This window comes from Cervus canadensis, chromosome 33 (genome assembly GCF_019320065.1).
Source record: "Cervus canadensis isolate Bull #8, Minnesota chromosome 33, ASM1932006v1, whole genome shotgun sequence".
Taxonomy (NCBI): domain Eukaryota; kingdom Metazoa; phylum Chordata; class Mammalia; order Artiodactyla; family Cervidae; genus Cervus; species Cervus canadensis.
Window position 1 is genome coordinate 38263164 of NC_057418.1, and position 12836 is coordinate 38275999.

The 12836-nt window shown below is 58.3% G+C and overlaps 1 protein-coding gene across 1 annotated transcript; it reads right to left on the reverse strand.

Moving 5' to 3' along the window:
- Window positions 1–1177: 1177 nt before the first annotated feature.
- DLL1 (delta like canonical Notch ligand 1) lies at window positions 1178–9094 on the reverse strand. The gene is made up of 11 exons (XM_043457256.1): window positions 8960–9094; window positions 8477–8773; window positions 7773–7833; window positions 7284–7541; window positions 5509–5569; window positions 4891–5021; window positions 4625–4794; window positions 4261–4477; window positions 2380–3175; window positions 1893–2010; window positions 1178–1799 (listed from the first exon to the last, which is right to left on the reverse strand). Exons 1-11 carry the CDS (start codon window positions 9011–9013, stop codon window positions 1794–1796), a joined length of 2169 nt encoding a protein of 722 aa, XP_043313191.1. The 5' UTR covers window positions 9014–9094; the 3' UTR covers window positions 1178–1793.
- Between the last annotated feature and the right edge of the window lie 3742 nt (window positions 9095–12836).

Here is a 12836-nt window from a genome sequence, read left to right on the forward strand (position 1 = left end):
GGGGCAGTTCGAAGGCAGAAGAGGTTTCGAAGCCTCAGTCTTCCCTGGCCACACTCGGGCCTGATGCTGATAGCTCTCCATGGATGAAGTCACTCTGCTGGAGTCCCTCCCTGAGCAGTTATTCCACAACAGCCAGCCAGAGCGACGGGATGGATGGGGTTGTGTCTCGGAGGCAGGAGCCCCAGCCAGGGGGCTTCTGGGTACTGTCTGGCCTGATGTAGCTTCCTGGTCTCCATCCTCTATGCACACGCGGGTGGGCTTGAAGACTGACCATCCTCCACAGGAAGAGTCCAGAAATAAATTCATCATGGTCACTGGGCAAAGGCAACCTCTTTCCTCTGACCGTTCCCTCCAACCCCAGAAATAAACCACTTCACCCCAACACTAACTTGTCTTAGAGAGCTGACCATCCACACAGATCCTTCAGAACCACCAAACTGCTCCAGCGGTGGGGGTCTGTTAACTCCCATCTCATTCTCAACAAGAAGCTGCGTTTGTGACAAACAATGATGGCACTCGGATCTGGAGCCAGATGACCAGATCTGAACCGACTTCGCCCCTGACCAGCCCCGAGTAACTCCACACCCCAAGCCTCCGTCTCCTCGGCCATACAAGGAAGCCACAACGGAGCTCTTGGGGATCCATGAGACAATTCAGGAGGAGCAGGCACCTGGCAGGTAGTGACCAACCACTCAGGAAGACAGGATTTCTGTCCTTGCTGTTTGTCCTGTGGCTGAATTCGCTACAAATAAACCCACAAACAAATGGATGGATAAGTAGTATTCTAGGACCAAAAGCTTTTGCCATGGCAACACTGAAGTGCTTCACAGATATTTAATCCAAAATGAGGCTTGTTCCAATCCTGATGAAAGTAAGGCTCAGAGGAAGGTGACCAGCTCCAGGGTTCTCGGCTCCGACCAGACAGGAGGCGCAGGGGCTCGGGCCTCGTGTTGCCCTGGAGTCCAGGGGCTGCTTAGGAGTAAGACAGTCCACAGCAAGGCACCTGCCCCTTCTTCATCCTGATGGCAACTCCCAGAGGGCTCTTTGAGGGGCAGAGGAGCAAGGGAAGTTGCTCGTCATCAATTCAATGAAACTACGCAAACAGCAGAGGCCGCGTCTGTCCTCAGGGTCTTAGGTGAGTGTACTCGGAGGAGGGGTGAGTAAGCACACCTCTGGATGTTATTCATAATATTTATTTTGGAAAAATATTTTAAAAAGGAATTTCTTCATTAACAAAACAGTAAAAAACTCAAATAACATTTGCACAATATTCCATAAATACATTTATATACAAAAAATATAGTCACATTGACCCGAAGTGCCTTTGTACATATTTACCAAAAATTTAAATTATAAAAAAATGAACATCACAAAATACTCAAGCTTTACAGATATCATGAAAAATATTTTTACAAGTCCAAAAAATAACGCACATTTTTTCCACCTAGAAAAACACATTTTAGTATCAAAAAGGACAATAAAGGCAGTGTTTGTGATTCTAATTCAAGAGAAGACTGGCTCATAAGAATCCAAAATATACACTTCAGGCAGTGCGTGCTTCTTACGTAGTGATCAAGTCCATTCATTTAAATATATATTTTTTAAAAGCAACTGTCCATAGTGCAATGGAAACGTCCTAGAGGCAGAGCAGCAGCCGCAGGAGCGCCCGCCACCCTGGCAGGAAGAGGACCTGGCTTCCAGCAGCAGTCAGGAGCATGCCCGCTCCTCCCAGCAGCATCGTCGGGGCCGACACCTTGTTCTGCAGAAACGGAACTTGCCCCGTCACCTCCACGTCACACCTAGAGGGCCCAGGAGACAGGGGTGGTTAGCGCAGGCCGGAGGCTCCGTTCTGGCTCCCTGGCTGCAGGCGGGCCCCGCAAGCCCTCTCTGACCTCAGTGGCGATGACACACTCGTCCTGCTCCTCGGATATGACATACACTGACTGGTACTTTGTGTCTTTTGAAGCAGAGTACACAGAGTCCGGCCTTTTTCTTTCAGATGCTTCTCCACTAGAGGGAAAATGAAAGTCAACACACGAAAACATTTTTGAACAGGAAAATGACCAGAGCTTGAAGGAACACACCCAGCTGGCCCCCCTGCCCAGCCTATCCTGCACATTCCTTGAGTGTCGGGGTGCCCTCTTCAGCTGGCTCTCCTGCCCAGGCTTTCCTGCCCATCCCTCGGGTTTCACGGTGTCCTCCCCGGCTGGCCCCCCTGCCCAGCCTGTCCTGCACACCCCTCGGGTGTCGGGGCACCCTCTCCAGCTGGCCCCCTGCCCAGCCTGTCCTGCACACCCCTCGGGTGTCGGGGCACCCTCTCCAGCTGGCCCCCTGCCCAGCTGGCCTCCCCATGTGCCCCCTCCAGACCGAAGCACTCACCCTCTGAGTGTCGGGGTGCCCTTCTCCTCCCCCACAGAGCCCTGGGGCTGGCACTTGGCATCACGCTTGCCGTGGGGGTCCGCCGTGGCTGCAGCACCCTTGAGGCCCTGCAGCAGGTTGTAGCCCACGGCGGGGTCTCGAGCCTTGAGGCCGTTTTTCTCCGCGCCGGGCTCGGCGTGAAAGTCTGCCTTTTTGTTGGTGTTCTTGATCTGTGTGGCCCCGATGACACTAACAGAGATGTCCTTCTCCCGCTGGCGGTTGGCCAGGTTGTTCATGGTCTCTGTCTCCCCCCGGCAGGGGTCTGCGGGGGGCCGGCGCTTCTGCAGCCTCAGCCGCACGCACACCACCGTGGCGGCACAGCCCAGCAGCAGCGTGAGGACCAGCACCACACCCGCCCCGACGGCCACCCAGGGGAACGGGCCGGCCTGGCCCTCCACGTACTTCTCCGTGAGGTCCACCACCACGGGGCCCGGGGGCGGCTCGGGGAGCAGGAACTGGCAGTTGGGGCCCCCGTAGCCCCGGGCGCACTCACACAGGTAGCGGAAGGCCCGCTCGTGACAGGTGGCCCCGTTGTGGCAGGGTGCGTGCTCACACCTGCTGACGGGGGCACTGCAGTTCCTGCCCGTGTACCCGGGGGGGCAGGTGCAGGAGTACTCGTTCACGCCGTCCCGGCAGGTGCCCCCGTGGGCACACGGGGAGGAGGCACAGTCATCCACGTTGTCGTCACAGTGCCTCCCGGAGAAGCCGGCCTGGCAGCGGCAGATGTATGTGTCGCCGAGGTCCACGCACTGCGCACCTGGGACATAGACAGGGTGGCGGCTTGTCACCTGGGAAACGTCCTGGGGCAGCTGCTGCCTCTGCCACCGGGCCGCACACCAGAGCAGAGAGAGGTGGGCCAGACAGAGGCCAGCACTGAGACAACACGCGTCACATGCCAGCCCATGGCAGGGGTGGGCAGGAGGCAGGGTTCTGGCCCAAAACCGCAAATTACATAAAAAATACAGGCTGACACCTCCTGACATGCCCCAAGCAAAGCGCTTCGCCTGCACTGCTGAATTCATCTTCACAGCAAGCCAGCAGAGGACCCAGTTCACAGATGAGGAAACCGAGGCTTAAAGAGGACGATGCGCTTGCTGTGGTTTCAGTTAGTGAAGAGCAAGAATTGAAACAGAAAGAAAGAGAAAAGAAGAAAGGAAGGGAGGGGGCTAGGGATGGGTCTTTGTCCTTCCAGAGCCAAGTCTGCTAACCCTCCTTATTTTGCCTCTCTAAAGATTAAGCATCCAATGCTCTATTGGTTCAATGGCTGGAAACAAACCGGAGGAAGAGCTTGACCCCAGGGCTGCCTGTAGAGCACATGGAGAGCAAAGCAAGGTGATTCCTCTCTTGTCCACGATCATGTTCAGTGCGGAAGCACCCAAGACAGTCCGGACTGTCTGGGCCCAGCTGCCCCTGCCCGTGGGTTTCCGTGGGGCATCCCGCCCACTCGTGGAGACCACGCAGTCTCACCAGCCGGCTCTGCTTGCTGACCAAGCGGAGTTGGGCTGGCCCCTAAACATGCAGCGGCTGGGCTGTTGCGAGGGTGGACCCACCGACACTGGGGTCTCGAGCCCCTGAGGAGCCGCAGGACTGCAAGCGAGTCACTGCATCTCCGCCCGAGCCGGTCCTGCAGGGAAGGGACGCTCCTGCCTGCCTTTCTAGCTCCCTGGGCGTTTCCAGACTCAAGGATAAGACTTCTCTGAAGTTTCTCATTGTTCAGACAAAAAGGCTTCTGAGACTCAAGGCAGCTCACAGTGATGAACTCAGCTTGAAACTAAACCCACATGCTTCTCATCAATGTGGACCCCCAGACAAAGTCTCAGGTGGGTCAGGCGGCCCCCTTACCATTGGAACAAGGCAAGGAACTGCAGGAATCCATCTTCTTCTCACAATTAAAGCCAGAGAAGCCCGCAGGGCAGCGGCAGGTGTACCCTCCCTCGGGGTTGTCGGAGCACCGGCCCCCATTGAAGCAGGGGCCATCGGCACACACCATGGCACTCAGCTCGCAGACCCTGCCGTAGAAGCCGGGTGGGCAGGTGCAGGAGTAGCTGTTCTCAAGGTCCTGAGTAATGGAGAAGACAAAGAAAGCTTTCCTAGTCGCTCCCAAGGACCCACACGATCTGCCTCAAACCAGGGCTCCCGGCTCACACAGTCTGTCTCAAACCAGGGCTCCCAGCTCGACGGGAGAGCCGGCGGTGGCTGGACTCACCGTGCAGCTCCCTCCGTTCCTGCAAGGCCCGGCGCTGCACTCGTCCACCTCCGTCTCACAGTTGGCCCCCGTGTACCCAGGCCGGCAAGAGCACGTGTAGCTCCCTTGGCCCGTGTTGGTGCAGGTGGCCCCGTTCCTGCAGGGCTTGTGGTGCGTGCAGTAGTTGAGGTCTGCAAGGGTGGAGACGGGGAGAGGAGGAGAGATGCGGGAGACGTCCTCGCCTGTGACCGAGCCCAGGCAGGAAGGCTGCGGGGGCAGAAGCTTACCCTGGTTGCAGAAAAGGCCCCCCCAGCCTTCCTGGCAGTTGCATTGCCAGGGCTGCTGGCAGGTGCCGTGGAGACAGCCTGGGTACCGAATGCACTGGTCGCAGTACCGGCCTTGCCAGCCCACTCTGCACCTTAGGAGAGAGGACAGTCAGTGGACGCTGCTGCTGGGTTCACAGCAACACCTTCCCTGAGCACAAGACGTCACCTCCAACAGCACCAGCACTGCTGGTCCTCATGAGGCTTGGGTGGTCCTCAGGATCTTTAAACCCCAAGGACAGCTCAGTCCTGCCTCAGAGGGTCTGATTCGGCATGAGGGTCAACCAGGGCAGCATCTCTAGGTGATTCTAACCTACTAAACACTCTCTTTTTCTCTGCCAATTCTTTTAAAATCTCATCTGTAAGTTCCACAGCCACTGAGTAGCTTAGGTGAATGACTACCTTGATTCAACAACTGTCCAGGTATGTATTAAGTAGAAACACCAGAACAAAAAGCTCCCCCACCCCGCAAACAGCTAATCTTACCTGAGTTTTTCAAAGGATCATCTAGAAACACTTTGCTAATACACTAGGTGTAAAAGGACAAGAAGAAAAAGAAAGAAGCAACTTTTGCAAACTTACTTGCATTCCCCTGGCTTGTCACAAAACCCATGCTGCTCATCGCACCCTGGCAAACAGATGGCTGCAAGAGGAAAGGCACGGGGTCAAGCCCACCAGAGCGCTCCAGTACGAGGGAGCTGTGAGCCGTGCCCAGCGGGCCAGCGAGCCCCCGGCCCTGGCATCGGACTTTACTCAGCGAGAGGAGCATTCTTCTTAACACAGCAGCTCAAGGACAAAAGAGCGCGGAAGCCCCCACCCCCACAGGCCCCTTTTCTTCTAAGAGAGGGTCAGAAGTCCTTCCCCCTCCTCCTCCCCCACTTCCCAATTCTATGCACAAAGCTCCACCTCTTAATACCCAGAAAGTGTGTGTGTAGATAAGGGTGGACAGCTGGTATGCAGAGTACCAGGGCAAGACAGCTGCTCTATTGTCTGTTCTCTCCCAGCAGCTGCCCCAGTGCAACAATACCGGCCTCCCCCTCACACCCCAAGCCCCCACCCCTCACACACACACCCCTAGCATGTACACACACACACACACACACACACACACACACATGCACGTGCACCCTTTCCGCCAATGGGAACAGGCGTGCGTCCCAGCCGCCTATCCCCGGAGAGATCTAATCGATGGCACGCGCGAGCTGGGGGCAGGGAGAGACTCCAGTGTTTGAATAAGAAGAAAAAAGTTTAAGTTTATGGCTACCCCACGGCGAAGGAGAGGGCGGGTAGCCAGGAGGGAGGCAGCAGGCAAGCCTGAGGTCCCGGAGGGGGTGGGGGGCGGGGGGAGGGGGCCGTGCTGGAGGCTGAGGCTCTGGGCTGGCTTCCTTCTCCTGGCGAGGAGACTCATTAACGAGCCGCCCCACAAGTTTTCAGGACAACAGAGCCAGCTCGGGCCAAGGCAAGCTCAAAGGAGCCGAAAGTTGAGCGGGCTGAGCAACCATGACGCTGGAGGCAGGACCAAATCAGAACTGAGAAAGTGCCCCTCCCAGTGAGGGGTTCTACCCTACAGGAGAAGGTTCCTGGGCTCTGGGCAGGAGGAGGTGCCCTGGCGTTTCTGGGGGAAGCTCCCCACCTGACTCTGGGGAGACCTGGAGTGAGGCGGGGGGCAGTGAGGCACCTGGGGTCCAGCTGAACTAGGCCCAGGAGCCACCCGGGTCCCGCAGCCTGCACCTGTGAGAACACAGAGCTGCGGGCAGGCAGGGCCAGAGTCACTCCTGTGAAGGTATTTCCTTCCCGGGTAGGGTGCTGTGAGCACCCCACAACAGGGCAAGCGAGCCCCTCCCCAGGCAGAGCTGGCAGACTCACGTCCCCCACAAGTGAAACTGTCACAAACAGTGAGATGTTTTTAAATACACTGGCTCTGCAGAGAGGCCGAGCACACCAACTCTGGAGAGAATGAAGCTCTCTTCAATGAGACGCTGTCTCGCAAAGAGAACTCCTTTGGTAAAAGCATGCCCTGCACACAGCCTCCTCTCTGTTCCTCCCTTCCTTCCTCCCTCCCTTCCCTTTGGCTTACTTCCTGACCCCTGGCCCTGTGTCCAAAATCCTCCCTGATTAAGAAAGGCAGCTTCCCATTGCGGAAGTTACAACGTCTGAGTCGACCCCAACCCGCCTCTGGCTGACTATGAGGTCTCAACTAATCTCTCTGGCTCCCTGGCCCAGTTTCCACCCCCCAGAACGTCTCCCTGGGGCTAAAATCACAGGATCCCAGCAGCCCCGAGAATATGCCCCCCTGCTCAGGAGTGCAGGCCTGGGGGAACAAGCTGAGGGCGGTGGCCTCCCTCCCTGGGACTCACGCTCTGTGCAGTACTGGCCCTTCCAGCCAGGGTTGCAGACTTTCTCCCCTCTCTCCCCGCAGGTGAAGTGGCCGAAGGCGTCATCTCTGGGGCGGCAGAAGACGGAGCAGCCTTCCCCGAAGTAGTGCTCATCACACACAAAGCGATAGGAGTACTTGAGGTCTGTGCGGCCGCTGCTGTGCAGGTCCTGAGACCACTCCTCGCCGACCGTCAGGTGCCTCTGCGTGGCCAGGCGGCTGATAAGTCTTTCTGGGTTCTCTGTAGAAAGAGGATGCCCCGTTGGTTCTGACTGAGAACCCCGAAGCTTGGGGAATTGGGGAGAAGGAAAGGATGCCAGGTAGGGAGGCTTAACCCTTCTCCTGGACCTCCCAGAAGAACTAGCAGAATGAAAGGCGTAGACACTTGTTTCCAGGAAGATTTGAAGTCAAATACATACTAACTAGGGAAGCAGTTCACATAGTTTGGGAGTTTGGGGGGGATTGTTTGTACCTGTTGCAAGGTCATCAGGAGAATCTGTGTGGAGAGCTTCAATGATCAGAGAGAAGGTTCCCTGGAGGAAGGACAGAAAGACAGAAGACAAACCAGAACTGTTTACAAAAGAATCAAAGGATCCCGGGCAACCGAGTGGCTGCAGATCCGTGCGCAGCGTGTCCTGGGGAGGGTCTGTGTACCTCTCTTGCCTGATTTCACTTTCCTTAAGGATATGGAATAACTTTCAAGAGTGGTTTCCTGACATGTTTTTTCAGCCTGTTAATACAGGATATCGCGTTTGAAAGAAAGAAAGAAGACCGCGGAGCAGGCGGGGCTGGAGGGGCTTGTGTGCAGTCTTCTGGGGAAGGAGCCAGGGAGAGGCGCTGGGGGCGGCCAGGCTGCGAGGGCGACTGACAACCGGCCGGTCCAGGAGCTGCGGAACTGGGATTCTCCCACGTGAAGGGGTCCTTTCAACTCCGCGGCTCGGCGCAGACCGGACACGGAAATGTCCCAGGACCTCGGCCTCTCCGCCTCACTCTACCCTGGCTGTCACCCCGCGCACCACCCCCTCGCCGCTGCCACCGCCTGTAAGTCACCCGGGCGTGGAGGCGGTGCCCCAGGGCCCCGCAGAGCGTGGCGCCCACCGGCCCGGGCACCCCCCAGCCGCGCCGCGGCCTCCCCGTCCTCCCCGCCCGCCCCGCGCCCTCAGATGCGGCGCTCACCGGCCAGGTGAAGCCAAAGGGGAAGCGGATGGGGTTGCTGAAGGCGGGGTCCGCGCCCGCGCCGTCTGGGAGGCTGAAGGAGTCGATGCCCAGCACCGGGGTGACGGCGCTGCCGTAGGTGCAGGGCGGCTCGGGGGACACGCTGGCCTGGTAGTGCTTGAGGCACACGCGGAAGAAGGTCCTGCAGGCGCAAGGCGGCGGCCCCGCGCCCCCGCGGCAGCAGTTGCGGTTCCCCAGCAGCCCCTTCTTGTTGACGAACTCCTGCAGCTTCAGCTCGAACACCCCGGAGCTCCAGACCTGCGGGCGAGCCGAACGCGTGGAGCGCCTGGCGCGGGGATCCCGCCCGGCCGCGTCCTTCCCTGGGCGCTGCCCCCGGCGCGGCCCGCTCCCCGGGGTCCCCCCCCCCGACGCCACAGGCCGCCGGGGCGCCCAGCTGACTGCCCACCCGACGGCGCGGCCCCGGGGCCCCGCGCGGCAGCTGACCTGGCACAGCAGAGCCGAGAGAACGGCGAGGGCCAGGGCGCACCGCCCGCCCATGGTGCACCGCCCGCGGCGCCGGCCCCCCTGGCGTCCCCCCGCCTTGTCTTCCGAAGTCGTCAGGGGACGCTGGAGCAGGAAGGTGTCCCCGGGAGCTCGGGCAGGAGAGCGCCGCCGCTCTGCCTCGGGCCGAGATAATCCGGACTTCTCTCCTGAAGGGTCCGGCTCCGGCTCTTTCGGAGGCCGAGGTTCCTTAGGTCCTCCTTGAGGAGGCGACAGCGGCCCCGGGGATGCGCGAGAGAAAAAGGGGAGTCTCTCCGGAAAGACAGCTCCTGGCGCGGCAACTTTCGGTTTTCCCCTCTTTCTTCCAAAGAGCGAGTAGGTAGGGGTCGTCTGCTTCCTGGTTTTGTCTCAAGCTTGTTGGCAGGGGGAAGAAAAAAAAGAAAGAAAGAGGGGAGAGAAAGCGTCCAGATATTCAGCCCGATTCCCAACGAGCTGCAGAGCTCCTCGCGAGTCCGTTTATCGAGCTGCGGTCTGGAAATCCCACGCGCGAGGCAGTAATCCGGGGCAGTGGAGCGGGAGCGGCCCGGCCGGCTCACTCGGGGGCGGCGGTCCTGGGAGCGCCCTGGACCCGAGGCTTTCCCAGGGACCCAGCCAATGCCATCCAGGTCAACGCCCGGGGTCCCGGACCGGGTCGAGGCGGAAGCTGCGCGCCTGGCTGTGCGTCCAGTGCGGCGCCGGCCGGGGTTCCGCGGGCGCGAAGGGGCTCGGGCTCTCCCGGCGCCGCCGCCTTATATCCCGCTGGCCGCCCGCATGGCTAATGAGATGCAAATGAGCAGCCCCCCAATCTGGCGAGAGCTGTCACAAAGGAGCCACTTTTCCAAACCCTCCTCTCAATGGATCGCCAAATGGTCAGTGAGCTGTAAAATGTGCAACCCTCCTCCCCGCCCCCACCCTCCCCGCCCCCGGTCCTCCCCTGCCCCCGCCCCCAGCCCCCGCCGCCCGAAACGCACTCATTTACATTCCTGCAAAACGTTCACCGCAAGAATCCCCTCTGCGCCCGAGGCGGGTGCCGCCGCCCGGGCTCCTTGGCGCTGCCCTCCGGCCGCAGGCCCGCAGAGGCCCGGGACGCGCGGGGGCGGCGCTGTGCCCTGGCCCGGCCGAGAGCCGCCGGGCGGGTGAGGCCGCGTCCGGCCTTGGGAACGCTCCGGTCGCCGCGGCGCCCGCCTCCGTCCCCTCTCTGGCCGCTGCCGGGTCCTGGGGTGTGGGGGGAGGGGGGTAAGTCGGAAGCCCAGTCCCCAGTGGGCCGCCCCTCCGCTCGGGCAGCCTCTTCCTAAGGAGGAGTCTCTGGGGCGGGGGACGGGGGCGCAGGGAGGGGAGGGTGTGAGCAGTGGGCAGACGGTGGCCAAAGGGCAGCGGCAGTTTCGGGAAGTTTGGAAAGCTCTGACACCCAGACGCCTCCCGGACAGCGACTCTGCGTCTGGAAACGCAGCGGTGAGCGCGGCGCCCTCGGGGACCCCGTTTCCTCGAGCTCGGGGTGTCCTCGCACGGGTCGGCCACCGCTGGGGGCGGGGTCCGGGTAGCGCCGGGGATCCTGACGTCTCCAACCGCCGCCCCCCCTCCGCCCCCAACACACACACACACACACCCTTCTGGGCGCGATTCGCAGCCTCCGCCACCTTTCCTGGGTCTCTCTCCTGGGTATTCCCCCCTCGGCCTCCCTCTGCTTGGTAAAAAGTGAGTTTGGTGTGTGTCGTTCGCGTGGCTGTCATTAAGGCAGTCTGTTATTGTGCGCGGCTGAATCAGTGGCTCTTTGTGCGCTCAGCTGTATGGTAATGCAGACCGCACCTGCTCCCCGCACAATGCAGAGAGAAAGAGCTCCCCTCCGCGCGCGCGGCGGCCTCTGCAACAATGTCCGGCACATGTTCTAAAGCCTCTCCAGCATGGCCCCCCCCAGCCCGCCACCTTCGCACAACCATCACCTTATTAGGTTTTTACGCGTCCATCAGACACTAGAACTTTTCTTTTTTTTTTTTTTTTAAGGGAAATGAGTTTATTGGGAGGGCCAAGAACGCACGTTATCTCACAATGCGCTATCTAAGTTGCTTTCAAGCTTGCGGGCACAGTGCAGAATTAAGGTGGGGCAGGGACTCCCACTCTGGCATCCAGCCTCGCGCAGGGCTCACGTTGAGGTCTCTATCGCACCCCTATCTGCTCCTCCTTCCGTCTCCCCAACCCCCAACACCCGCGCAGCGTCATCCAGGGTGAAAGGTGTGAGCGTGGAGTAAAGGTCAAGGTGATGAGCAATACTGCGCAGGGCCCCCGGTCACTACGGCCTCGCCAGAGGTGTGCTGCAGCCGGCTTATTGGTAGGGACTGCACTGTCCTGGCAAAATGTGGCTTTCATTGAGGCAGATGTTGAGATCACATAACGCCCGGGGAGAGGGAAAATCCTCAAAGACCAAGCTGAAGTCCTCCATGGTCATCCCTCCAGCTGTTAGGCAACAGGCTCCCAAATACCTATCAAGTTTCAGGACAGATTTTAGGTTTTTCACTGTTGCCAGAGAAGCAAAGAATTAATCAAAAGTAATGTAATCCAAGGCTGAGGTGAGAAAGGCAGGCTTGGACCCCACCAGAACTCCCTACAGTTTGGCTCAGAACAAATGGAGACTTCAAACCTTCTTGTGGCCCCATGATGGTGGCAACCCCAGTGTGGCCGCCCGCTGGGGATTTTTTGAGGACTCACTGCATCACCACTGGGCTGGACCAGCGCGAATCCTAATTTAATCTTGCCACCTAGTGTCAGCATCCTTTTTTCACTACATTCATGTTTCCTCTGAAAGCCAATTTCTCAGAACTCTGCTCCCTAATGCATGGAAGCTGGTGTGTTTACGCGAGAGAGAGAGGGAGAGAGAGGAGAGGGAGAGGGAGAGAGGTGGGTGGGGAGAGCTGAGAGGGTTCCGGGAGCAGGAGGGGGCCAAGGAAAGGAACATGAGATCTAAGTCCTCTGTGCTTCCAGACTGAGAGTAGATTTCAGTAAGAAATGAAATATCAGGAACCTTTTAATTAGAAAATGGAAGTGAGAAACAGGTTCATTTGAATAACTGTTTAGAAAACTGGAAATAAAAAGTTCCACGCGCAAGGGCTTAAACCTTGGGGTGGGGGGAAGACTTGCCCCAAATCTTTAACAAACCCCCCTCAGTATCAAGTATTTGTTAAATTGACATGGCACAGATTTCTCGATTACAGCGGCAAAGCGGAACTGAAAGGCATCGTAAAATCCATCAGAATCCTGCCCAAAGCGTTCATTCTTTTCCAGCTTAATTTATGCCACGCGATTCTGTATTGGGGAAATCAAGCAGAAAGCCCTTTTCTTGTCCTTTCTCTTCTTCTTGCTCTTCTTTCCTCCACTTTCTTCCTCCCGTTCTCTCTCTATCTTCTTCTCCTTCTCTCCCCCCTCCCACGTTGGTCACTCTCCCCCTCTTCCTTTCAAAGCGGAGCTAACGGGAGACTGTTTAACTTCAGTGTTTCTATAGGAGTCTGTTGTAGTTTAACTCCTGCACACCAGTAGCTGAGATGAACAAAAGAGAGACTCGAGGTCCAACTATTCACCCTTTCTTTGCTCTTTAATTTTCATTGATTAGGAAGACAAGGGGAGCCCTTAGGGATTCAGGCTGAAGGGGGATGACACGCCTTTAGACGCCATCAGCCCCCTAGCCAGCCATCTGCTCCGAACCAAATGGCGTTTTTTCACTCCCTAACTGCATGTCTGTATACTCCCGCAACTAAGTGCTCTGAACCCCCTAAATGCAGGAGGGAGCTTAAGCTTGACTATGTTAAATAGATTTGCCCCGTGTTGGCTGTAGCAGCCAGATTCCCTCCTC